The sequence below is a fragment of the Trichechus manatus genome, unplaced genomic scaffold (genome assembly GCF_000243295.1).
Source record: "Trichechus manatus latirostris isolate Lorelei unplaced genomic scaffold, TriManLat1.0 scaffold00110, whole genome shotgun sequence".
In the NCBI taxonomy this organism is placed as follows: domain Eukaryota; kingdom Metazoa; phylum Chordata; class Mammalia; order Sirenia; family Trichechidae; genus Trichechus; species Trichechus manatus.
Genome location: NW_004444046.1, coordinates 8,078,249 through 8,103,233, shown reverse-complemented (window position 1 = coordinate 8,103,233; position 24,985 = coordinate 8,078,249). Strand labels below are relative to the sequence as shown.

The following is a 24,985-nucleotide window of genomic DNA, read 5'->3' as shown; positions in this document are numbered from 1 at the left end:
AAAAGAGAGCTTCCTTTCCTGGGTCTTGAAAAAGATAAATGTAGAAACGAATTTCCCATCTAATTATTCATTCCTGTTTATATATTCTTTAATGATATGTTTCCATGGTTGCCAGCGTTGCTAAATGCTGCCTGTGTTTCATTTTGCTTTGATGCTATTTGAGGTATTATGCCAGTAGGAGAGCTTCACCTTTAAATGAAAGATGTAACTGAGGCATGTATTTGATCCAAGGTTGAGTGTTCCCGTGAAGGAGACAGTGACCGTGACATTGTTTGCTGGTCGTATAGTTTTGGAGAGCTCCTCTATTGCCGATTTCTGTTTTGTGAGACTCCCAAGCGTGAGGAAGAAAGAAAGGGACAGAGGAGGAGGGATGGAGAGAGGAAACTGTCACACACATATATAAATTCATCTGTATATTTCAGTACTGTTGTGTATATCTGAGGTCCCTGGGTGGTGCAAATGGTTTGTGCCCGGCTGGTAACCAAAAGCTTGGTGGTTCAAACCCACCCGGCGGCACCATGGAAGAAAAGTCCCGGCAATTTGCTTCCATTAAGATTATAGCCAAGATAACTCTGTGGAGCAGTTCTGCTTTTTAACATATGGGGTTGTTATGAGTCAAAATTGACTCATCAGTACAAAACAACAACCCAAAACCAAACTCAACCCATTGCTGTCGAATTTCAGAGTGCCACCTCTCTGGAGATTTTTTGCCTTTGACCCCTATCTCTCACAGAGAAATAGCTTTGTCCCCTGCTAAGAAATGTCAGTCATAAAGATCATACTGCAACAGTGGCATCACTAGGGTTGTTGTCACCCAGTGCAGTAACTCATGGTGTCATCCCTGGGGCGGGCTGAGCGGGCGGCAAATCCTCCCCCTTGTGGGTGGGGTGGCCGAGCCCCGCCCTGCCCCCACACGGGGCCTAGCGCTGCACCATGCAGCCCCACCCCTCCTGGCCCTACGCGGCTCCCCGCAGCTCCTCCCCTCTCTCATTGGCCAAGGCAGAGCCCCTCCTGTCCACCCAATGGTGGGCACCGTGGCCTGGCACCCACACCCTGACTGGTAGGGTGTTACCATACTTGCTGACACCAATCTATTGACCTGTGGGTGATGGGGGTGATGAGTAACTGCACTGGGTGATGAGTAACACCACCCCTAGCGGCGCCACTGTCTTGGCGGTCCCTCCCACCATGGCGCTGGCCCACCCGCCACCACCGGGGTCTCTGGAGTCATTTTGGTGTCACCCCTTCTGACAGTGTCAAGTGGTGCGATTCGCACTTCCCACACCGTTCTAGTGACGCCCCTGCTAGAACAAGAATTTGGGGCCGGGAGACCCTGCCCGTGCCTCAGAACGCGTCTTGCAGAGGTCAGCCTACTTCACTTACACATTAACCCTCTATCTGCAGGTTGGTAACTCAAGCACATTAGAAAATAATGGCAGCATATCAAGTAAAAAATCAATCCTCAGCCATTCCTGAGCACTACTTACTTTGCACCCTTCGTTAGAAATGTATACAATCTTCATTATTTGCAGATTTTGTATTTGCAAAATTGCCCACTCACTAAATCTTTTTTGTAGCCCCAAAATCCATTCTAGCAGTACTTATTGGAGGCCATGCACAGAGTGGCAAAAGATTTGAGTATGCCCACTCCCAACTGAGGTCCAACAAGGCAACGCTCTGGCTTTTTGTTTCAGCACCCATACTGTAACCAAGGGTCATTTTCATGTCTATTTACTGCCACATTTTTCACATTTTTGTGCTTTTTGTTGGTAATTTTACTGTTTAAAGTCACTCTAAAGTATAGTGCTGAAGTGTTGTCTGATGTTCCCAAGTAAAAGAAGGCTGTGATGTGCCTTATGGAGAAAATAAGTGTGTTAGATAAGTTTCTTCAGGCCTGAGTTGCTCTTGGCCATGAGTTCAAGGTTAAAGAATCAACAATATATATTATATTGTTTTTAAACAGTGTCTTTAAACAGAAACACACATAAAACAAGATTATGTATTGATCAGTTGATTAAACTGTATGACCAGAGGCTTACAGGAACCTAACCCTGTATTTCCCGCTAGGAGCAGTGATTCAGTCTTTGCTAATTCAGTGTTCATGGCAACTTTATAGAGCCTAACTACCCCAAATAATAGAATAGACTTTTTTTTTTTAATGGTACTGATCTGGTTTTGTCAATAGGTGATAGAGGAAGCCCTCACCATTTAAATGGAGTCAGATTTTTCTTTTCTTTTTTTTTTCTCCTAAAAAGCTTTTTGGGTTTCTGGAGGTTTTTAAAGGAGGAAAAAAGTAACCTTTAAATTTCTTTTCATTTTCTCTCATTTGAGAATGATACAGGTTTTAGAGATGTAAGGGCCTTCTCTTATTTGAACAAGTTTAGGTCTAGTTTTTTGATTCCCAGGAATCCTGTGTCTATTCAGCTGTATTTCCATGAGGTTATTTGGTTTGCATAGTAGCTTTGCCTTCCAGTTTAAATTTGCAAGCATGTCGATGCCTTCTTTGTTTCTGTTTGCATCAAAAAGTCAAAAATTGTTATGAGAAAAACCAAATTTAGAGGGTTTTATGGTTATTTTTTATATTTCCCATGGATTTTTATGGGTTATTGATTTACAAGCTTGCAGAGAAATTGAGGTCACTTTTTTTTTTTTTAAGCAGTTGGAGCTGTGGAATAACTACTCCATGAAATCATGAAAATTTTTAAGCTGTGTTCACTCAGGTATAAGATAATCTGTAAAACTCAAAGCTTTTAATGTTTTTATTTATATTCAGCCATCCTTTTGACAGTATTGCACACTAATTAAAAATAAATTCTCCTCTTTTCTTGAATTCATAGGATTGTATTTTTCTAATTAATTTTTGAAGACTGCCTTTTCTACCTGTGCTATAGTTTCTGCTGTTAGATTCATTTTCTTTTTCATGATAATTTCTCCTCCTTTAAATAATGAGACCTTGGCATTTCAAATGTCAACCTTTAACATGTGGCGTGATATAGTTTTTCTCAGGATCATAAAATAACTGCTAAGCTAACCTATGTTTAGCCAAGAAAGCATAGGTACTATTATATACAGTGGAGCCTAAACTAGGAGTGAGCAACCTATGAAAGAAAATGACCTCTAGAAAATCATGAGAGGACTATTTCTAGCCCAAACCCAAAAGGATGGAAAACCCACTATAACTGGCATGGCAAGTCTTCATTTTTTTGTTTTTAAATTATTCTTCATCAGGTTGGGGTTAGCCTGCTGTAACATTCATATATAGGGCACAAATCAGAGATATAATGAAGACTGCATGTAGATAGGGATCCCTGGTGTCACAGTCGTTGAGAGCTCAGCTGTTAAACAAAAGGTCAGCAGTTCAAAACTAACAGCCGCTCCTTGGAAACCCTATGGGGCAGTTCTACTCTGTTCCATAGGGTCATTATGAGTTGGAATTGACTCGATGGCAACAGGTTCGGTTTTGTTTTTTTTGGATATGGATAACTTGGAACTATAGTGGCTACTCTTTAGAAGATACAACTTTATTTCATTTTCTTTAATATCAATTGAAGTTGTGCGTTGTTGTTGTCACAGGGAACACAGAAGTATATACATACACACACACATATACATGCATAAACCAAAACCAAACCTGTTGGCATCGAGTTGATTCCAACTCATAGCGACTTTATAGGACAGAGTAGAACTGCCCATAGAGTTTCCAAGGAGCGTCTAGTGGATTTGAACTGCCAGCCTTTCGGTTAGCAGCCATAGCACTTAACCACTATGCCACCAGGTTTTCCATATATATATATATTTTCCACCACGCATCTGTCAGTTTGTCGTACTGTACTGGCTTGAGTATTGCTGTGATATGGAAGCTATGCCACTAGTATTTCAAACACCAGCAAGGTCATCCACGGTGGACAGATTTCAGCAGAGCTTCCAGGGTAAGACAGACTGGGAAGAAGGATGTGGCAGTCTACTTCTGAAAAAATTGGCCAGTGAAAACCTTATGAATAGCAGTGGAACACTGTCTGATATAGTTCCAGAAAATGAGCCCCTCAGGTTAGAAGGCACTTAAAATACAACTGGGTAAGAGCTGCCTCCCTAAAATAGAGTTGACCTTAAGGACATGGATGGAGTAAAGATTTTGGGACCTTCATTTGCTGATGTGGCATGACTCAAAATGAGAAGAGACAACTGCAAATATCCATTAATAATAGGAATGTGGAATGTACAAAGTATGAATCTAGGAAAACTGAAAGTCATCAAAAATGAAATGGAATGCAAAAGGATCAATATCCTAGGCATTAGTGAGCTGAAATGGACTGGTATTGGCCATTTTGAATCAGACAATCAATGGTCTACTATGCTGGGAATGACAAATTGAAGAGGAATGGCATCACATTCGCAGTCAAAAAGGACATTTCAAGATCTATCCTGAAGTACAACACTGTCAGCAATAGGATAATATCCATATGCCTGTAAGGAGGGCTAGTTAATAGAACTATTATTCAAATTTACGCACCAACGCCTTAGGCCAGAGATGAGGAAATTGAAGATTTTTACCAACTTCTGCAGTCTGAAATTGATCAAACATGCAATCAGGCTGCTTTGATAATTACTGGTGATTGGAATGTGAAAGTTGCAAACAAAGGAGGATTGGTAGATGGAAAATATGGCTTTGGTGATAGAAATGGTGCCGGAGATCACATGATAGAATTTTGCAAGACCAATGACTTCTTCATTTCAAATACCTTTTTTCAACAACATAAATGGCGACTATACACATGGATCTCACCAGATGGAAAACACAGGAATCAAATCGACTACGTCTGTGGAAAGAGATGATGAAAAAGCTCAATATCATCTCTCAGAACAAGGCCAGGGACCAACTGCGAAACAGACCAGAAATTGCTCATATGCAAGTTCAAGTTGAAGCAGAAGAAAATTAAAACAAGTCCACGAAAGCCAAAATATGACCTTAAGTATACCTAACCTGAATTTAGAGACCATCTCAAGAATAGATTTGATGCATCAACACTAATGACCAAAGACCAGAAGAGTTGTGGGATAACATCAAAGGACACCATACATGAAGAAAGCAAGAGGTCATTAAAAAGACAAGAAAGAAAGAAAAGACCAAAATGGATATCAGAAGAGACTCTGAAACTTGCTCTTGAACTTAGAGTAGCTAAAGTAAAAGGAAGAAATGATGAAGTAAAAGAGCTGAACAGATTCCAAAGGGCAGCTCTAGAAGACAAAGTAAAATATTATAGTGAAATGTGCAAAGACTTGGAGTTAGAAAACCAAAAGAAAGAACACACTTGGTATTTCTCAAGCTGAAAGAACTGAAGAAAAAATTAAAGTCTTGAGTTGCAATTTTGAAGGATTCTTCCGGCAAAATATGAGCAATGCAGGTAGCATCAAGAGAAGATTGAAGGAATGCACAGAATCACTGTACCCAAAAAAATTGGTCGATGTTCCACCGTCTCAGGAGGTAGCAAAAAATCAAAAATTTATGGTATTGAAGGAAGAAGTCCAAGCTGCACTGAAGGCACTGGTAAAAAACAAGCCTCCAGGAACTGATAGAATATCAATGGAGATATTTCAACAAAGGGATGCAGTGCTGGAGGTGCTCACTTATCTCTGCCAAGAAATTTGGAAGACAGCTACCTAGCCAACCGACTGGAAGAGGTCCATATTTGTGCCTGTTCCAAAGAAAGGTGATCCAACTGAATGTGTAAATTATAGAACAGTATCATTAATATGACACACAAGTAAAATTTTGATGAATATTATTCAAAAGTGGTTGCGGCAGTACATCAACAGGCAACTTCCAGAAATTCAAGCAGATTCAAAAGAGGATGTGGAACAAGGGATATCGTTGATGATGTCAAATGAATCTTGGCTGAAAGCTGAGAAGACCAGAAAGATATTTACCTGTTGTCTCAGTCATCTGGTGCTGCTCTAACAGAAATACCACAAGTGGATGGCTTTAACAAAGGGAAGTTTATTCTCTCACAGTCCAGTAGGCTACAAGTCCAAATTCAGGGCTCCAGCTCCAGGAAAAAACTTTCTATCTCTGTCATCTCTGGAGGAAGGTCCTTGTGATGTATCAGTCTTCCTTTGGTCTGGGAGCATCTCAGCACAGAAACCTCAGGTCTAAAGGACGCGCTCTGCTCCCAGCACTGCTTTCTTGGTGGTATGAGGTTCCCATATGTCTCTGCTGACTTCTCTCTTTTATATCTCAGAACAGATTGCATTAAGACACTATCTAATCTTGTCAACCTCATCAGCATAACCTCATCACAGTGACAGAATTTACAACACATAAGGAGATCACATATAATCTCATCATAGTGATAGAGTTTACAACACAAAAGGAAATCACATCAGATTACACAATCTTACAATACTGGGAATCATGACCCAGTCAACCCAACAGACATTTTTGGGGGACACAATTCAATCCATGACACCTGTGTTTTATTGACTATGCAAAGGCATTCAACTGTGTGGATCATAACAAATTATGGATAACATTGTGAAGAATGGGAATTTCAGAACACTTAATTGTGCTCATGCATAACCTGTACATAGACCAAGAGGCAGTCATTTGAACAGAACAAAGGGATACTGCGTGGTTTAAAATCAGGAAAGCTGTGTGTCAGGACTGTATCCTTTCACCATACTTATTCAATCTATATGCTGAGCAAATAATCCGAGAAGCTAGACTATATGAAGAAGAATGGGGCATCAGGATTGGAGGAAGACTCCTTAACAACCTGCGATATGCAGATGACACAATCTTGCTTGCTGAAAACAAAGAGGACTTGAGGTACTTACTGATGAAGATCAAAGACTACAGCCTTCAGTATGAATTACACCTCAACATAGAGAAATCAAAAATCCTTACAACTGGACCAATAAGCAACATCATGATAAATGGAGAAAAGATGGAAGTTGTCAAGGATTTCATTTTACTTGGATCCACAGTCAATGCCCATGGAAGCAGCAGTCAGGAAATCAAACAAAGTATTGCATTGGGCAAATCTGCTGCAAAAGACCTCTTTAAAGCATGGAAAAGCAAGGATGTCACTTTAAGGACTAAGGTGCAACTGACCCAAGCCATGGTGTTTTCAATTGCCTCATATACATGCGAAAGCTGGGCAATGAATAAGAAAGATCGAAGAAGAATTGATGCCTTTGAATTATGGTGTTGGCAAAGAATATTGAATATACCATGGACTGCCAGAAGAAGGAACAAATCTGTCTTGGAAGAAGTACAGTCAGAACGCTCCTTAGAAGCAAGGATGGAGAGAAACTTCGTCTCACGTACTTTGGACATTTTATCAGGAGGGACCAGTCCCTGGAGAGGGATGTCATGCTTGGTAAAGTAGAGGGTCAGCACAAAAGAGAAAGACCTTCAATGAGATGACTTGGCACACTGGCTGCAACAGTGGGCTCAAACATGACAACAACTGTAAGGATGGCACAGGACTGGGCAGTGTTTCATTCTGTTGTACAAAGGGTCACTAAGAGTTGGAACTGACTGGATGGCACCTAACAATAATAACGTATATACACTTTGACAAGTCCATCACATTTCTCACAGATGCAATTATCCCCCCTCTGAGACATCTTGATGTTAGGATGAGATGATGGGAAAGCATATATAGGTGGCCACCTGCCCCATAATATCATCTTCATGCAACCTGTTGCTTTATAAAGTATCTAGTCCTCTAGGAGGGGCCACATCCTGGTAGAGATTAATTACAGGCAAAGGAGAGAAAAAAAAAAAAAGAGAGAAAAAGAAAAGACAAAAAATTATGGGGAGGCCGGGGAACACTAAGGACAAACTATGAATAATAGCATTTAGCACTATAAAGAAACTTCTGCATGACATAGTAGTCCCTTTTACCGGATTCTAGATAGACTATCATTCCTCTTTGGTCAGCGTACCACCAATGACATGGAGCTGCTAGCCTCCAAGGTGAACAATTTTCTTGTCGGAAGGCTCTAATTAGAACTTTCTTCCTCTTGCGAAGTATTCCACTTCTGCCCACTGGAACTCTATGCAGGAACTAAAATTGGGAATCATAGTGCTGAAAGGAGCTGTGGAGATTATTTATGAAGCAGCATAGCATAATGGTTAAGAGCACAAGACTCTCGCTGCAATAGAACTAATTCGGATCCAGTAGCTTTATGAACTGCAGCATGTAGTAGAACCTCTACAAAGACTGACTTTCCTCATCTCTTTCCATACGAATTTGCACATCGGTAAAATGGGGTAATAATACCTGCATTCCAGTGTTGTTTCAAGAAATAAACAGAATAATTTATCTACAGCACTTAGCCAGTGCACAGTGAACACTCATTCAATTAATAAATGAGTTTTACAGATTTATCGATGAGCTAGATGACGCTCACATGGGTAGAATCCAAGAGCCCATTGCGAGTTGATGGCAGAAAGTTAGTTCCTGCAACCTAAGTCTTGCCTCCAAATTAAACATCCTCAAATTCTTTGAATTTCTTCCCAACATACACTTCTTCAAGGGAATTCTTGACTTTTCCTCTCAAAGTCATCTTGCATAGCCACCCAAGAGAAAAGAAGTCTAGATGAAAAAGTCTGGGAACCAGGTCACCCAGCTCTTGTCCCAGTCCTGTCATTAATTAGCTGTGTGCACCAGCAAGCCAACCACCAGTCGAGAAAGACAATCAGCAAACAGTATACATTTAGGAAAAGGAACATTTCCCTTTATATGACTAAATGAAGTATAGAAATGAAATGCACGATGACAAAGAAGGGTCCCAAACTGTGTTGACACTGAACACAGAGGCTAAAGCTCATTAGCAATACCCAGTTGAGCTTATGAAATAATTGCAGGTAATGTAGTTATTTATTCCTGCGATACCTTTTGGCAATCCATTTTAAGTCATCAAGAATAAAAGCTTTGCGGCATGCTAAAGAGTCTGGAGGCTGCTAGAACCCACACTGGTAACTCTGAGTTTGTATCAGCTGGTGTTCCTGTAACGTGCAAGCAGAAAATTATTCAGGGTCTTTAGAACAAGAACGTAACTTTAAATTCCATTTATAAATTATATGTGCTGTGCTATTAAATAAGCTAGACCAACCCAAGCACATTATTATTTAAGCTGCCATATCAAGAAGCCTTTCATTTCATTTTTGTAAATGTTTCTCTTTGAGACAGGCATGCTTGTTGATAGCATGCTCTAAATTTAATGGATAAAATAGTCTTCTTCGTAGCCAGTAGGTGTGAAAGATGAATATTCTATTTTGTGTTAGGATTATTGTCGTGAAGAGGGATCTTGATCTGGTTTTGGTTTGATGTGGTCTATTTGTTTCTCAGTTACTGTTATAGTCAGTTCTAGTTGTCCTTTTAGACAGGAATAAGATAGCCATGGAAAAAGAAAAATGAAAGTAATAATTGATCCCATAGTTCCAGGAATTTACAATCTAATTAGGAGGATGAAAAATAGCTCAGGAGACGTGGGTTCTCGTCTTGTTTCCATCTCTAATTTTGTGACCTCAGATGAATCACCAGAACTCACTCAGCTTCAGTTTCCTTGGTTATAAAGTTGAGTGATTATAGAATAATATCTTAGATTCCTTCCATCTCCATAGATCCATGTTCAGGGAATGGAAATAAAATTTTGCTACAAAGAATAAATGATGAAAAATTAATGCAAGCTAAATTTTAGGCATTTAAAAAAACCAAACCAAATGCATTGCTGTTGAGTTGATGCCTACTCATAGCGACCCTATAGAAATTATTCAGCTAATAGAGGTATCATGTATAATCAAAGGCTTGATTTTAGACAGTTTCAACATTTTTATCTAATATTAACATATTAACACACACAAAAAAAATGCTCTGTTTCTATTTCAGTGCCATCCCATTTATTCAGTCACTTAACAAATATTTATTAAATGTCATCTATGCAGACAATGTTGTTGTTGATGTTAGGTGCCATCAAGTCAGCTCTGACTGACAGCGACCTTATGTACGACGACCTTATGTTTAATTGTCTGGTCTTATGCCATCCTTACAAGCATTTCTGTTTGAGCCCATTGTTGCAGCCACTGTGTCAATCCATCTTATTGAGGGTCTCCCTCTTTTCCCTTGACCCTTTATTTTACCAAGCATATGTCCTTTTCCAGGGATTGGTCCTTCCTGATAACATGTCTAAAGTAAGTGAGACAAAGTCTTGCCATCCTTGCTTCTGATGAGCATTCTGGCTGTACTTCTTCCAAGACAGATTTGTTTGTTTTTCTGGCAGTCCATGGTATATTCAATATTCTTTGCCAACACCACAATTCAAATGCATCAATTCTTCTTTGGTCTTCCTTATTCATTGTCCAGCTTTTGCGTGCATATGAGGCGATTGAAAACACCATGGCTTGGGTCAGGCACACCTTAGTTCTCAAAGTGACATCTTTACTCTTTATCACTTTAAAGAAGTCTTTTGCAGGAGATTTTTCCAGTGCAATACATCATTTATGTCTTGACTGCTGCTTCCATGGGCATTGATTGCTGATTCAGGGAGAATCAAATCCTTGATTACCTCAATTTATTTTCCTAACGTAAACGATGCCATAAATAGTAAGATACAAACCCTGCCTTTAATAAGCCTATAATCTGGTGAGGAAGAAAAGACATATACACAAATAACTTTAACTCAACATGAACAGCTGGAGACTGTAGAAGAGTCATTGCTTCTATCTGGAGAGATCTGGAAAGTGGTGTTTGAACTGGACCTTGAAGAATTTAAACCTAAAGAGTTTTGGGGGAGAAGCATTAATTTCCCTCTTCCTTTATTAAGCACACAATTTACCCCTTTTTCCATCACAAGTATTTTTATTCAAGGGTAATCTAATAGGAGTATCCAAGGTAGCCTTGAACAGAAAAAAAAATGATATATATGAAAAGATATAATAGCTATTCAGCCAACTTTCCCAGTTTATGTAGGAGGCAAGGGAACGGTTTATGGACTCAATTCTTTTTGGAAGCAGCTGGACAAAGTCAACTCTATCTTTCCTTGATGGTCAATTTGCGTTACTGCCTGGTCACCAGTAGGCTTGTCCCCGGAAGTTCTGGATCAGAATAATTGCCTGATGCATTAGGCAGTTCTGGGTGTTCTAATTAACAATAATAAGCAAAATGTTTTAAGCAGGTATATAAATTACAGTTTTTTCATCACAAGTAACACAAGTAACTGAAACTAACCTGGTCAACTTAAGCAAATAAGTAGTTTATTGGAACCCTCACAATATGGAAGGGAAGATGAAGGAGATTGGGCTGACAAATAACAATAACCAGAACAGCTTGGGCTGACAACCACTCTTTGGGATTCTTTGACCTAGTTGGATGAGCACCGACTGTTTTCAGTCTTTGAGTTATTCAGCGCCAGTTTCAGATTCCAGGGATAGAATACCCGACTGCACCATGAGCACATCTCTTGCCTAGAAGAAGGCAGAGTAGGTAAGTGAGGCCCACCAGGCTGTATTTACTGAGCATAGATATGCTGCTTCTAAGGAACGGAGGAGAGGGTGCTGAGAAGTCATAAAACAGAAAACATTCATGAAAGCAGAAAAGAGAGGGAGAAACAAAACCCACTTCACAAAGTTTCTGAGAGAATGAAATAAAACAATATATATCAATGTGCTTGGTGAACACAACAGCACTCTTGGGAAGTAGCTGCGGTGCAGCAGAAAGATCACAGGACTTAAGTGTTTAAATCTTGCAGTGTAGATACTTAGCAGATGTGGGCATTTGAAGAAGCCACTTAACTTCAACAAGAGCCTCAGTGTTCTCATCTCTAAAATAGGGATGAAAATATGTCTCCCAACCAGATCATTTCAAAAAAGATACAAACTAATGTTCATGAAACACCATAAAAATGTTAGTTGTTATTGTGACCCTAAGAGCGGTCCTAAGAAATCCAGAATAACTGTTTACAGGCAAAACATCATAAATATGCTGAATTGCTTTTATATAGAGATCTCTCCTTTTCCATAGTAAAATTTCAGTTTATCAGACCTGGAGTTCTTGAGCCCCTGGCCAAGCGTGTGCCAAGAGGAGGGGAGAGAAAATATTTGGATCCTGATATGTGATTGAAGTTTTAAACTGGGTAGGGCTCAATTTTACTAACTGAAACTGCCAGAAAATCTGTGGACTGAACCCAAGATATTATTAAATATTAAAAGGGGAGCTTCAGAAGATCAGGTAGAAAAAAATCAGTAATTGGAGAAAAATAAATCATTTCATGTTTATATTTCATCAGTTTGGTACTGTCTAATAAAGCAATTACACTTTTTATGATATTTTCTTACATTCCTGGAGTTGTTTAGCTTACATTTTTGCATACTTTAGAGATACTTTTCCACAGGAGTTCAAACAAATGACTTTTCTGGTTTATATTTACCAGGAATTTAAATGAAAGAAAGCAATGTAACCCTCAAGCATGTTGGTTCAACTGATTATTCATTTTCAAGCCTTCCAAATGCAGTTATATAGTAATAGGTTCCAATCCACTCTCTAAATACTCCTATATTTTAAATTTATTATAACTTTGTCTATGAGGGTACACCTCATAGATGATTATATCTTATAATTAGGGTAAACCTCATAGATGAATATGCCTTACAATGAAATCCTACATCAGTTGTTAAACCTTCAAAAATAATATTTTTATTAAATTGTGTTCCATAGTGAAGATCTGTTTAACGAAATTTAGGGTACTTTAAAATTCCAGAGGCAATAGGCAGCCGTGTATAAAGGAGTTTAAATAGACCCCATGCTATTTGTGTTCTAGTCCTAACTACCATTGGCTAGATGCGTGACCTCACCTCCATGGACCTCATTTTTGTCACCTCTAAAATAAAGGGGCACAGTAATTGGTTTTAAGCTCCCTTCTAGTGTTAAAATTCTATTATGCTGGTGTGTATTTAAATACTCTAGTTTTGGAACTATCTCAGGCATTTTAATTTTGGATTTAAAAGTTGCATCGGAGTACAGTGCAGAGATTATTTTTGTTCTAACATATCCATATCCTTCCATTTTTCAGCTCCCGAAATTATCCCCAATATGCTCTAAAAACTTGATGGATAGGACTTAAAATGCCCTTCTAGAAATATATATATATATATTTTTGTGTGTGTATGTTCCAAAATTCTATGGCATTCACAAACACAGCAAAACTACAGTGAGTTACATATTATAGAATCTAAAATGATATTGATATTTATTATAGCTGTTTTTAAACAGGAGGGGTCCCATAATAGACAATCCAAAAAGCTATACCAAGGTCTGTTTTATCTTGGTTCAAGTAATCTGCCCATACAATCTTTGGCCATTTCCAGACAATGCAAATAAAAATTAAAATATCTTCATTTAAAACGCATGAAGATATTTATAACTTTCACATCACTAGGCTGACAGACTTAATGGCAAAGCTGCCAGATATTTCTTTTATTAGAAGAATACAGAGCTTATACTGAATGTTGTTTCATAAAAGAACTCCCATAAATCCAAGGTAATATTTCAGCATTAAAACATTGATCATTATGACACAATCACCTATTATATACTTCTTCATATGTATATTCATGTTAATAAAATCATCATAGAATGTCAATCCAGGCTATGTATAAATAATACAGTGAATGGATTTACAGGAAACTCTCAGGTAAGATATTTAGGAACCTCTGCTCTTTGGGTTAATTCTAAATTTCAAGAAAATTGGAATCTTCCAAATTAAAGCCAATATATATTTAAAGGGATTAACTTTGAAGAATATTGCTCACAGGTTTTATTTTTCTTTTTTCTAGAAAATTTTAGTCATTATTCAAATTTGTATTATTATTATTATTATAACAAAGAGCCATATTAGTCACTGAAAACTAAAGGTTCCCATCTCAATCATTTATAACTTGCAAGTATAGCATTGCTTTCTTTGAATTTAACAATGTAAACTCTGAAAATAGAACAATGCAATTATAATATTCAGTCGGTAGTAATACCTACCTACATGGATTTTATGAGGATTAAAGGCAATAGCATATATAAAAACATTTATCACACTACTAAATGAAATGTTGTTATCATTTTAAATATCATGTTGATTAAGGGTAGGGTTACACAGCCGATTATTGTAATTGCTGTCAATAAGTTGTACACCTGTAAAAAGTTGAATTAGCATACATTGTATGATAGATGGATTTACAACAACAATTAAAAAAAAAAAAAAGACAGAGTAGCTGCTAAGTCTGCTTATGTATAACCAAAAACCTCATGGATATGGTTTCTTGGTTTGGAGGTTTAAGGTCATGGTTTCTTGGGACATCCCAGTTAAGTGGCTTAATAACATGTTTAGTGCTTCTGTTCTACCTCCTAGTTCAATGTGTAGTGCCTGGGGTCTTACAGCTTGCAAGCATCCACTCAAGGCACAACAATTTGACTCTGTTCTCCTGGAACAACAGAGGAAGGAGAGTCAGGAATAGGAGGAGGATCTGAAATGTGTGGCTAATTGCCTCCATGAACAATTGTCTCTTTGCCATGAGGTCAGAAGAACTGGATGGTGCCCAGCTACCACTGTTGAACATTTTGATCAAAGATTCCATAGAAGAATTCTGATTAAAAGCGGAAGAATGTAGAACAGAATGTAAAATTCTCATGACATCCTGGAGCCATGAAGTTTGGATGAACCCCTGAAACTATTGTCCTGTGATAATTTTTAAACCTTAAACCAAAAATGTCCCCTGAAGTCTTCTTAATACCAAACAATAGGTTAGCTTAACTATTAAAAAATGTCTGCCTTGAGCATTATGCTCTTTTAAGAACTGTCTATGTGGGATCAAACTGACAACAGCAACTCAAAAGATTAGATAATAACCTTAGGGGACAGTGAATTTATGTTAATGGAGGAGGAACAACTCAGAAAAGGAGGGTGAGAATGATTGTACAACTTGAAGAATGTAATCAATGTCACTAAATGGTACATGTAGAAACTGTTGAATTGGTATATGTCTTGCTGTGCATATTCTTAACAGTAACAAAATAAATAAAATTATTACAAATATGTTTTTCTTTAATTTTTCATAATACATAAGGCTTAGTAGATAAAATGGATTATCAGAGAGATTCTGATTTTCATTTATTATTATTTGTGTATTAAGTCTGATAGACTACTGCTACAGTAAACAACCCCAAAATTTCAGTAGCTTAAAGCAATCAAAGTTGATTTCTTACTCACGCTGTAGTCCAGTGTGGATGTTCCTGGTTAGTTCTTCTCCAATCAACAACTTGAGAATCCATCTGTGTCCATCTTATAGCTCCATCTTCCTTCATGTCCTGAAAGTCCTCTTTCTTCAGCCAGCTGATAGAGAAAGAAAGTGAAAGATCAGTGCTTGGCAGAGTTTTATGAATTATCACTTCCACTTGCGTTCCGTTGTCCAAACTCAGACACATGGCCAAACTTAACCACAAGGAAGCCTGGGAAATGTCTGACCATGTGCTTAGGAAGCAAAGCCATAATTTTCAAAAGAAGAAAGTGAGATATAACATTGGAGGCCCTACTTCTAAAGTCTATAAAATTAAAAAACTTTACATTCTTAGAAAAATCACTGAAGGCTCTCCAAACCTCAGTGAATTTGGACTGGAAAATTCTTACGGTCCCTTCTAGATCTAATATTCTAAGAAAAGCAATTTACTGCAAGTATAGTCAACCCTAATATTGGGAGCATTTAAGGAATAATTTAATAATAATCTATACTAATTTGGTCACAATTTCTAATTAGGAATGACAGGATTCCCACTGACTGAATCAGTATCACCAGACACATAGCTAAAGACCTACAATTTGCACAAATCTTCCAGCAAAAAGAAAATAATTACATAACCCCATCACCCTGAAATGTTTGAAGTTTATAGTTTCTTCCAGCTTTATTCCGGCCACTTTGAGTGTACTTAAAAATTCACCATGAAGAACCAACCCTTTTGGTTTACAACAGGGTGATGAATTTTCTTTTTTTTGCTGTTTACCCTTTTCCCCTCTGCTTTTATTGCTTTTCCTCTTCTCTTGGTGAAATATCTTACTTGTCCTGTTTCTCCCGTAGTCTCTTTTGCTTTACAGTTATCCTGGGCTGGTTGATTTCAGAGTTAGCAAGTGGCTCTTTTTACTTAGCAAAAGTACAAGAAATCATTATGAGTTACTCTTTGTAGAGGGAATGAGCTGCCCACATATACTCTTTGCTTATGCAACTATATATAAGCTTTAAAACTTGATAAATGAGGGTAACTATAGAAAGTTCTTAGAACCCCTAAATGTATCCACCTAATTTCCAAGCTTCTTTTTCAGTAGCAACAGAGAAAGCATAATAAACAGCAATGCACATTCAACAACAGAACGTGTGAACTGATTGTTTTCCCCGTTCCCTGCACACATTCAGTTCGCCGTTTATCGACATCAGAGGGACTCACACATTCGGAAAGAGGCATTCAATTGCAGAATATTTGTGTTAAAATTAAAAAAAATCATTTGAATTCTACCTCCATTTTTAGTACAACTTAAGCTTTTACAAACTGCAATTCCTTTTCTGGTCTCTTCTATTTCATTTTCAAACCCTAAGAAAAATTTTTAACTGGTGATGAAAAGTAAATTATTTTTTTTAACCTTAATGTCTATAATTACTACAAAATATTCTAGTTTTAAAAAGCCTTCAGTACAATTTTTTCAATTTGTACATAATTAGAACATACTAGACTCTTTATGAAAGTCAAGCCCAACTTTATATCACAAATCATTGCTGTCCCAAAGCAATATCAGATATTTTGGTGTCTAAACCAAAACAGTCACAGATACCTGCTGTTTTAATAAAGTAGAATTTTTTCTAGATTTTTTTAATTAATGAGTTATTCAATAATGCACCAACAATGTTACAAAATATGTATGTATAACATCACTCCATTCCTTTATAAGAGCAATGTGAGACAGGTCCAAAGCCTCAAGATTGTCTATCTCTGGAAGAACAAAAAGCATTATCAGTGCATTTAAACACACAGAATATTTCAGAATCTGGGACAAGGTAATCTGTATTCTCATTTCTACTGCATGTTGTCACATTTCTTCTTGGAGTATAATAACTTCCTTTGAGAAAGCATCTCCATGAAGAACTTAATTCTTATTCATACATATGTGATCTGCTCACTCATTCACTTCCTTAAACTCATCCTACGATGAATAGCAGAAGCCACAAAAGAACACCGTCTCCACTGGTTCTGAGTTGGGGAGAAGGCAGCTTCTCTACTGCATGTACCCTCCCAAGTACAAAGCCCTGTGAAGGTCCGAATACAATGACTTCAGCACAAAGCCAAGAGCACAGATCCTTAAACGAGCAGATCAAGCTGCCACACGAAAACCACACTTCTGCCACTTGCTCTTGGGCGCGCGTCTTACCATTCCTGCTGTAAGATGGCTTGGGAAAGCACACTGCCAGCAGTCACATACTCTGCCAATAGTTGGAAAAGAAAAGGGGTGAAGAGAGTATTTTCTTCTATCCTGGCCTGGCTAGGATACTGCTAATGTCTTTCTGGAAGCAAACTGGAGGCTCAAGTAGTTTCACTAAAATCTTTGGTCCAGAATTAAAAGCAAAACAGCCTCTGCCAAGATAGTCATAGAGACCATTAGAAAAGCTATTTAGATGTTAAGAACCAAGAACTTACAAAAAGAAGTAACGTCAGATCACGACCTTAGTGCTAATTATGACCTTAGATCATGATCTTTAGACCTTGAGGTCTAAAGCGGCTTTCCTGCTCAGCACATGACTCCACAGACATCTAGGGGCTACTACATACATGCTTACTTTAGACAGGCCACCACAGGTTTGGTTCCAGCAGGGACCATGGGTAAGCTCCAAGCTGAAGAAATTATTTCTCTGACTCAGTATAAAGGATCTTTATTTTTGCCACAAGACCAGTAGCTGTTATTTCAATTCTCAATCCACATCTCTAAATCTTAGGCCTGCCACCTGCATTAGCCTTCTTAACCCTCCAAACCTCGCAGGCAGGCCTCAGCATCCAGACCTCACAGTCCATCGCTAACTGCACGGAGTGCTGGCTCTGGGTTTGATCTTACAACTACATTCTTTGTTTTCCTTGCAGTTTCTTGAACCTGAAAAGTACAGTGTTGTGGGCAATGTAAATTCTGTCATTCAGTCAGAAATTTGCCTCACCATTGATTTTTACATAATTCTCTAATGCTAGTCCCAGAGAAAAGAGGGCCTTTGCTTCCAGCAAATTCTTGCAAAGCTGCTGTTTTACCAACAACATGGATGATCACAGAGGCCATTTGAAGTCACTGAGGAAAGGAGTAGAAAATGAACAAGTTCAGTTAGGCTTCTCAGTATAAAATCAATTCCTTATTGCTTTTAATATCAATAGGAAATTTGTTTAGAAAATACTATGCAGTTGATAATATAATTTGTTTGTTAAATGACTTTCTCCTCTGTTGGAAAACACAAATGTATTATTTTTCCTTATTGATTGTTGGCACCCTTAGTTGTCAGGGAGAAATTTTATCCCTATAAATAAATATGAATTTTTTAAATAATATGCTTTTATGCCATTTGCAGAAAAATGAGGTAACTATAGATACTTTCACTTTTTATTCAACATTCAAGTCTCATTAGAAGGAAAAGTTGTAGGAAAAGAATAAGGTCCTTTTAAAACTTCACATAACTTTCTTTTTGGTCTATTACAAGTTGTAATAGCCCTGTTTAAAGCAGGAAGCTCAGGGTGATGGCAGGGCATTATCAAGAATGTTACATGAGCAAAGATAATTCAAAGAAATTCTTAAATAGCTGAATCCATTTTAAATGGCTCTTGTGATCTGGAGGAAAGGGAAGCTTTGCTGAGAGGAAGTTGAGAAAGATTTTTCTTATTGCAAAAGATTTTCCCAGGTATTGGAAGAAGGAAAAAAATGTAGTTTGTCTAGTTTGCCACGTTATTTATAGAAAATACTTATATCCAGATAATACAATGAAGTTTTTTAAAGAAAATTTTCTAGGTACAAATTACTCATCAATGCCTGTTCATGAGTAAGTTAATTATAATGTTAGACATAAGAATTTGATTTCTAAAATCAAGTAAAATATGACATCTTAGAAAATAGAATTTTTATTTTTATCTTAAAGCAAGCTCAGTTTGGAGAAGCCTGTTTACATATTTTCTTCATTTAATTGGTTTTCTTAATATGAAATAATATTTCCAGAACTAATTAAAATTTCTTTCTAATGAATATTCAAGACCAAAATATGTTATCTTTGCTGTACAGTATATAAATTTTTAAATCATCCATAAAGGTAATTATATTTTATACATTCTTAAAAAGCCATATATTGTTTTTGATGCCAAATGGGTTATTTCCTTCCTCTCAGGCAATGATTGAAGAAGCTATCACCAGAGCTGAATCCTTCTCAGTGATGTACACACCATTTGCAACAAAAATAAGAGCTGATAAAATAGAAAAAGTAAAAGAGGTTTTCTCAAAAACTCACCCTGCATATGTGGATTATATCTACACAGGTGAGAATCAATACCCTCATACCATCAGCCGATACTTTATTTCCATTAAAACAAATACAAGGTCTTTCTGGTTTGTTTAATGTTTCTTTTTATGTATGTTGTCTTAATTTGACGAATTGAAATGGAAAGTTATTTTAAAGTTTTAACTAGTGCTAACTCTGTATGGCTAGCATAATATTCCTTGTGACTTGATGTTTCTATATTCTAAGAGGTGAGGGTCAAACCAAAAAAATCTAAGGTTTAAAAAATGGAAGAAATGGTGTCTCAGTTATCTAGTGCTGCTATAACAGAAATACCCACAAGTTGATGGTTCTAACAAACAGAAATTTATTTTCTCAGTTTAGGAGGATAAAAGTCTGAATTCAAAGTGCCAGCTCTAGTAGAATTCTTTCTCTGTCAGTTCTGGGGGAAGATCCTTGTCTCCAAAGATCTTCAGCTTCTGCTTCCTGGTTCCTTGGAGATGTGTCTTGGCTTCTATCTTACTCCATCTCTCCTCTGCTCCCTTATGTAATCTCTTTTATATCTCAAAAGAAATTGATTCAAGATACACCCTACGCTGATTCTGCCTCATTAACATAACAAAGACAACCCATCCCCAAATGCGATTATAACCACAGACATAGAGGTTAGGATTTACAACACATATTTTGGGGGGACATAATTCAATCTACAATAAATGGATTGTGGTAAATTGCCATCTTTCCCCATACCCATCATCAGTCAAATAGGTGATTATAGTAGTCTCTTAAAGATGGACTTTTTTTTCCAGTGCCTGCTATTTCTGCTTTCCTTCTTGTGGTGCAGTGGTTAAGTGCTCAGCTGCTAACTGAAAGGTTGGTGGTTCGGACTCACCAGCCACTCCTCGGGAAAAAGATGTAGTAGTCTGCTTCCATAAAGATTATAGCCTTGGAAACTCTATAGAGCAGTTCTACTCTGACCTATAAGGTCACTATGAGTTGGAATCAACTCAACGGCAATGGATTTGGTTTTGTTTTGGTTTTGTTTTTTCTACTGTCGATTTCAAATCTCAAGCCTCCTTCTTTTCTTATGCTCTTGGATCGCTGGTATCCAAATGAGATCTGGATAATCAAGGGTACTGTAGAGGATACAATGCTGGTATTATACTTTCTTCCTCTTTTTGTCTTTGAAAACCACTTGATTTTATGGATTCATTCAAAATTATTTTTTGTATCTACTATGTGCCAAGTTCTATTGCACTAGGAGGAGGATTTTATGATGCCAAATTAAGAGCCACTCAACAATGACTACCAAGTTCAGAAAAATACCTAAATACAAACTCCTAATAGCACATCCTCCTTTTAGGGTCCCCTCCTTCCTTTTCTCAGGGCTTAGGGGCCAGGTCACTGATTTATATGATTAATAATGTATACCATTATCAATCACTTATAAGGTACCAGGCACTCTACATCCATTGTATCTTGAAATTCCAATAACTTATGAGGTAAGTAAAATGATTCCTATTTAGAGACAAGAAAACACAAACTGGAGAAAACATACAGCTTTTCCAAAGATGCACAGCAAATCAGTAGTGGCAGGGCTGGGATTTGAATCCACGTTCTTACCATTGAACTATATTACTTCCATATGATAGGAGCAGAGATGTTATAGAAGCATTAAATTTAGGTCCTGTAGATTCCTTGTTTTTCTGTACAGTGCTTCAAGCACTTCAGAGAAAAGGTACTGAATAAATCTAACTAGTGATGATGGCATAGTAAATCCCTAAGGGACAATGGGAATTTAGGGGAGAAAAATGGAAGAGAAGAAAGCTAATGTGTGCCGTAACAACCATTGATGCACATTTACCTAGTCTGAACATTCTATTAGGAAGTAGGTAAAAATAGCTCAGAACTCACATTTATTGCTAGTGGTTTATTCATTATTCATTATTTCTCTATGGATATTGAGGGGGTTTTAGGTTTGTTTTTTTTGGTTTTTTGGGTTTTTTTTTGGTGGAAGGAGACATGAAAGTCAAGCCTGTCTAATGTCATGGCAAAATGAGTCAAATTCAGCTAGTTCTATTTCTACTCTCAGACCCATTGGTAGTATAGAGAGATTCATTGGGGAGATCACCAGTTTGCCAATTCCTCTACTGGTAGAATAAATTTGGTTATATTTAACCTACTTCATAAGAAAATCATGAAGATTAATTAATACTTAGGAAGCACTATTTTCACTGAGAGTTTAAAAAACAATAATAACATTAATAAGTTAGATTCATGTCTCATGTAACTCCATCAAACCTTTTATCAAGATGAATTATGATCTGTTGGCAAGACGTTTCATGCTAAAGGATCTTATACTTCAGGAGGGAAGATAATTGTAAGTTACTAATGATTGTTTCTATTATTCTATAATTACTAATTGCTGGAGAATGACAGTGCTATATGAGAACCTAGAGAGGAAAGACACAGCTTCAGGAGAGGGGAGGGAAGGTAGAGAAGGCAGTCCGGAATTTTAAATTGCATTGGAACTAGTAAGATTCTTTGCTCTGTGAAACCGTGTGCTAAAACCCTATTGCACTGATGACATTATTTGCGTCTATTGGAAAGGACTAACGGGTCTTCCCCAAAGCCATTGCTAGGATGATGGAGAAACCACTATTACTAGCTATATATGCACAGTCTTAGACATATGGCTTCTTTTTCTTAGCCAATTTCAAGGTGTGTAGTACACATGCATAGGAAGAGGGAAAGTCAAGTGTTATCTTTAACATTTGCACACATCTCCCAGGAAGTGCTAAGCAAAGATTAAAACAGGCATTAGTAGTGAGAGATAGTAGCTAGAAGGTATTAAGGATTGAATTGTTTCCCCCCAAAAAAAATATGTGTTGAAATCCTAACTCTTCTACTTCTATATATGACCCTGTCTAGAAATAGTTTTTTTTTAAATTATGTGAATGAGGTCATATTAGAGTAGGCTGGGTCCTAAACCTAATCACTTTTGAGTTATAAAGAGAGCAGAATAGACACAGAGACACATACAGTGGGAAGGCACATGCCAAGGAACACCATCGAACACGAAGGAATGCCAAGGAACTCCCAGGGCAACTGACAAGAAGGACCTCACCTTAGAGCCAAGCCCTGAATTCAGATTGTTAGTCTATAGAACTATTAGAAAATAAATTTCTGTTCTTTAAAGTCACCCTCTTATGTTAATTCTGTTACGGCAGCACTATGTAATTAAGACAGGCAGTTACAGACAAAGAGAGAGATGTGGCCTAGAAGAGTAGCTACCTTTTTTGTTGGTGTTGTCCAAAACCAAGATTCTCCTTTTATCAGTCTTTTAAATAAAATTTAATAAGCTTTGCAGCATGTATGACTGAACAGTAATAGTCATGTGTGCAAACATGAGTCTCGCTATGTTTTTTTTTTTTTTTTTACCTAACCACGTTCTGCTTTGCTTTGCCCAGGGCCAACAGTATATTCTGTTCTATTGCAGAGAACTCAGTACAATCTGATCACTTCTAAAATTTAGTTTCTCTTTAGTAAGTAATCAAATTTAACAGCTTCCTTACTCTTCTTATGGGTTTTTCTTCTGTTCCTGATCTGGATTCAACTTTCTCAGAGCTCAAGTGTACTCAGTGTCCAAGGCAACAGTGGGCATGTGAAGGAGGAGCCCTCTTCCCAAGTCTGGTGTAGGCCAGTACAGCTGTGATGTCATGGCTAGTATAACTTGAGATGGGCCCTCTTGACATGGACAGGACCTAATACGTGTAGGGCACATGTGGCATACACATTTATGTGGCACATTAGGTGGCCCGAGGGCACCTAGATGGGTTCCCCATGCTGCCTCTTGGTGTGGGTTCTCCTTCAGAAGTATAACAACCACTCCCACCTCACAAGTTGGTCCAACCAAGAGTCACTCTTTGAAGTTCTTTCTCCCCACTGGAAAGCTGGCTATGACTCCACAGCCATCTCTAGTTCTTTCTCTAAAAGTCCCCTCAACTCCACAGAAGACTGGAAGTAGCCCTAGTCTACTCTCCAACTTGCTAAGTTACTCTGCCATTTTCTTTTCCCTCGCTCTATGTTTCAGCATCCCAGAATCATCAGGACAAGAAGAGGACTCACAGTGGAGATGCATACTTTGCTGACTTATTTATTTATCAGCAGGCATTTATTGACAGTTTATATCCCAGACATTATTCTAGAATCTAAGAATACAGAAATGAATGAGACAGACAAGTTCCCTGCCCTCAATGGTATTCAGATTCTCGTGGGAGGAAAGCAGACAGATGCATAAACAAATGAATATATAAGGTAGTTTCAGTTATCAATTTCAGTTATCAATACCCTACTAAAAAAACAGAGCAATAAAAAGAGTAAGTAACTGGAAGACAGGGTAGAACAACTTTAAATAAGCTGAGGGTGTGACATTTGATCTGAGCTATAAATCAAGAAATGACATAGTCATTACTTTCCCAGAAGTAGAAATATGCAGAAGGAAAAAACTGTTACACAGTTAATTATGTCAATTTTTCTGTTAAAAAAAAAATTAAAAGATGCTATGAGAGGCTCTAATATAGGCTCTAATATGATGGGCAGGGTCATGAAAAGCTTTTGTGAGGAAGTGACTCAAACTACATCTGGAAAGATGAGTAAGAGTTAATGCAGAAAATGGCAAAAGAGGATAGAGACTAGGAATAGATTTTCTGGCAGAAGAAACAGCTACAAACCACAATCTGTCTGTATGCACCAATATAAACCAGAGCAAGGGCCCAGCAAATTTATCAAATAGCTTTCCATCTATCTCTGGACACCTCCTCCTCCCACTTCGTATGCCGCTACCCTTCTACCCCCTCCTCTTCCACAAAAATCTGTTCCTAAGAAAGGATCTGACTGTAGTCATTAACACTTTAGGGTGAATATTGGACTATAATTTTTCCTCTCTCCTAACGAATATTTTCAATGAAGATCTAAGGTCTAATTGTAAAATGGGAAGCTGACTCTTATTAAAAGAATGATGGAGGCAAAAGCAGATGGGCGAGCCATTTGGAAACAGAGATCTTTTACTGAATGTGCTAAAGACTGACTAGTTGTTTACCAAACTGTCTTAGTTATCTAGTGCTGCTATAATAGAAATACCACAAGTGGATGACTTTAACAAACAGAAATTTATTCTTACACAGTTCAGGAGGCTTGAAGTCCAAATTCAGGGTGCCAGCTCTAGGGAAAGGCTTTTTCTCTGTATTGGCTCTGAGGGAAGGACCTTGTTTCCTTTCAACATCTGTAGGCCCCCTTTTCCTTGCAAATCTCCATGTGTCTTGGCATCAGTCTTCTCCTGGGTCTAGGAGGTTCTCAATACAGGGACCCCAGATCCAAAAGACGCATTCTGCTCCCAGCTCTTCTTTCTTGGTGGTGTTCAGGTCCCTCTTTCTC

The 24,985-nt window shown here is 37.8% G+C and overlaps 1 protein-coding gene across 1 annotated transcript in view; it reads left to right on the top strand.

Moving 5' to 3' along the window:
- Nucleotides 1–24,985, top strand: part of SPATA16 (spermatogenesis associated 16) — a 284,660-nt gene that overhangs the window by 173,875 nt on the left and 85,800 nt on the right. Inside the window, exon 5 of the mRNA XM_004383491.1 lies at nt 19,442–19,589. Coding sequence (XP_004383548.1) covers nt 19,442–19,589 — 148 coding nt within the window. The remainder of the gene's footprint in view (nt 1–19,441; nt 19,590–24,985) is intronic.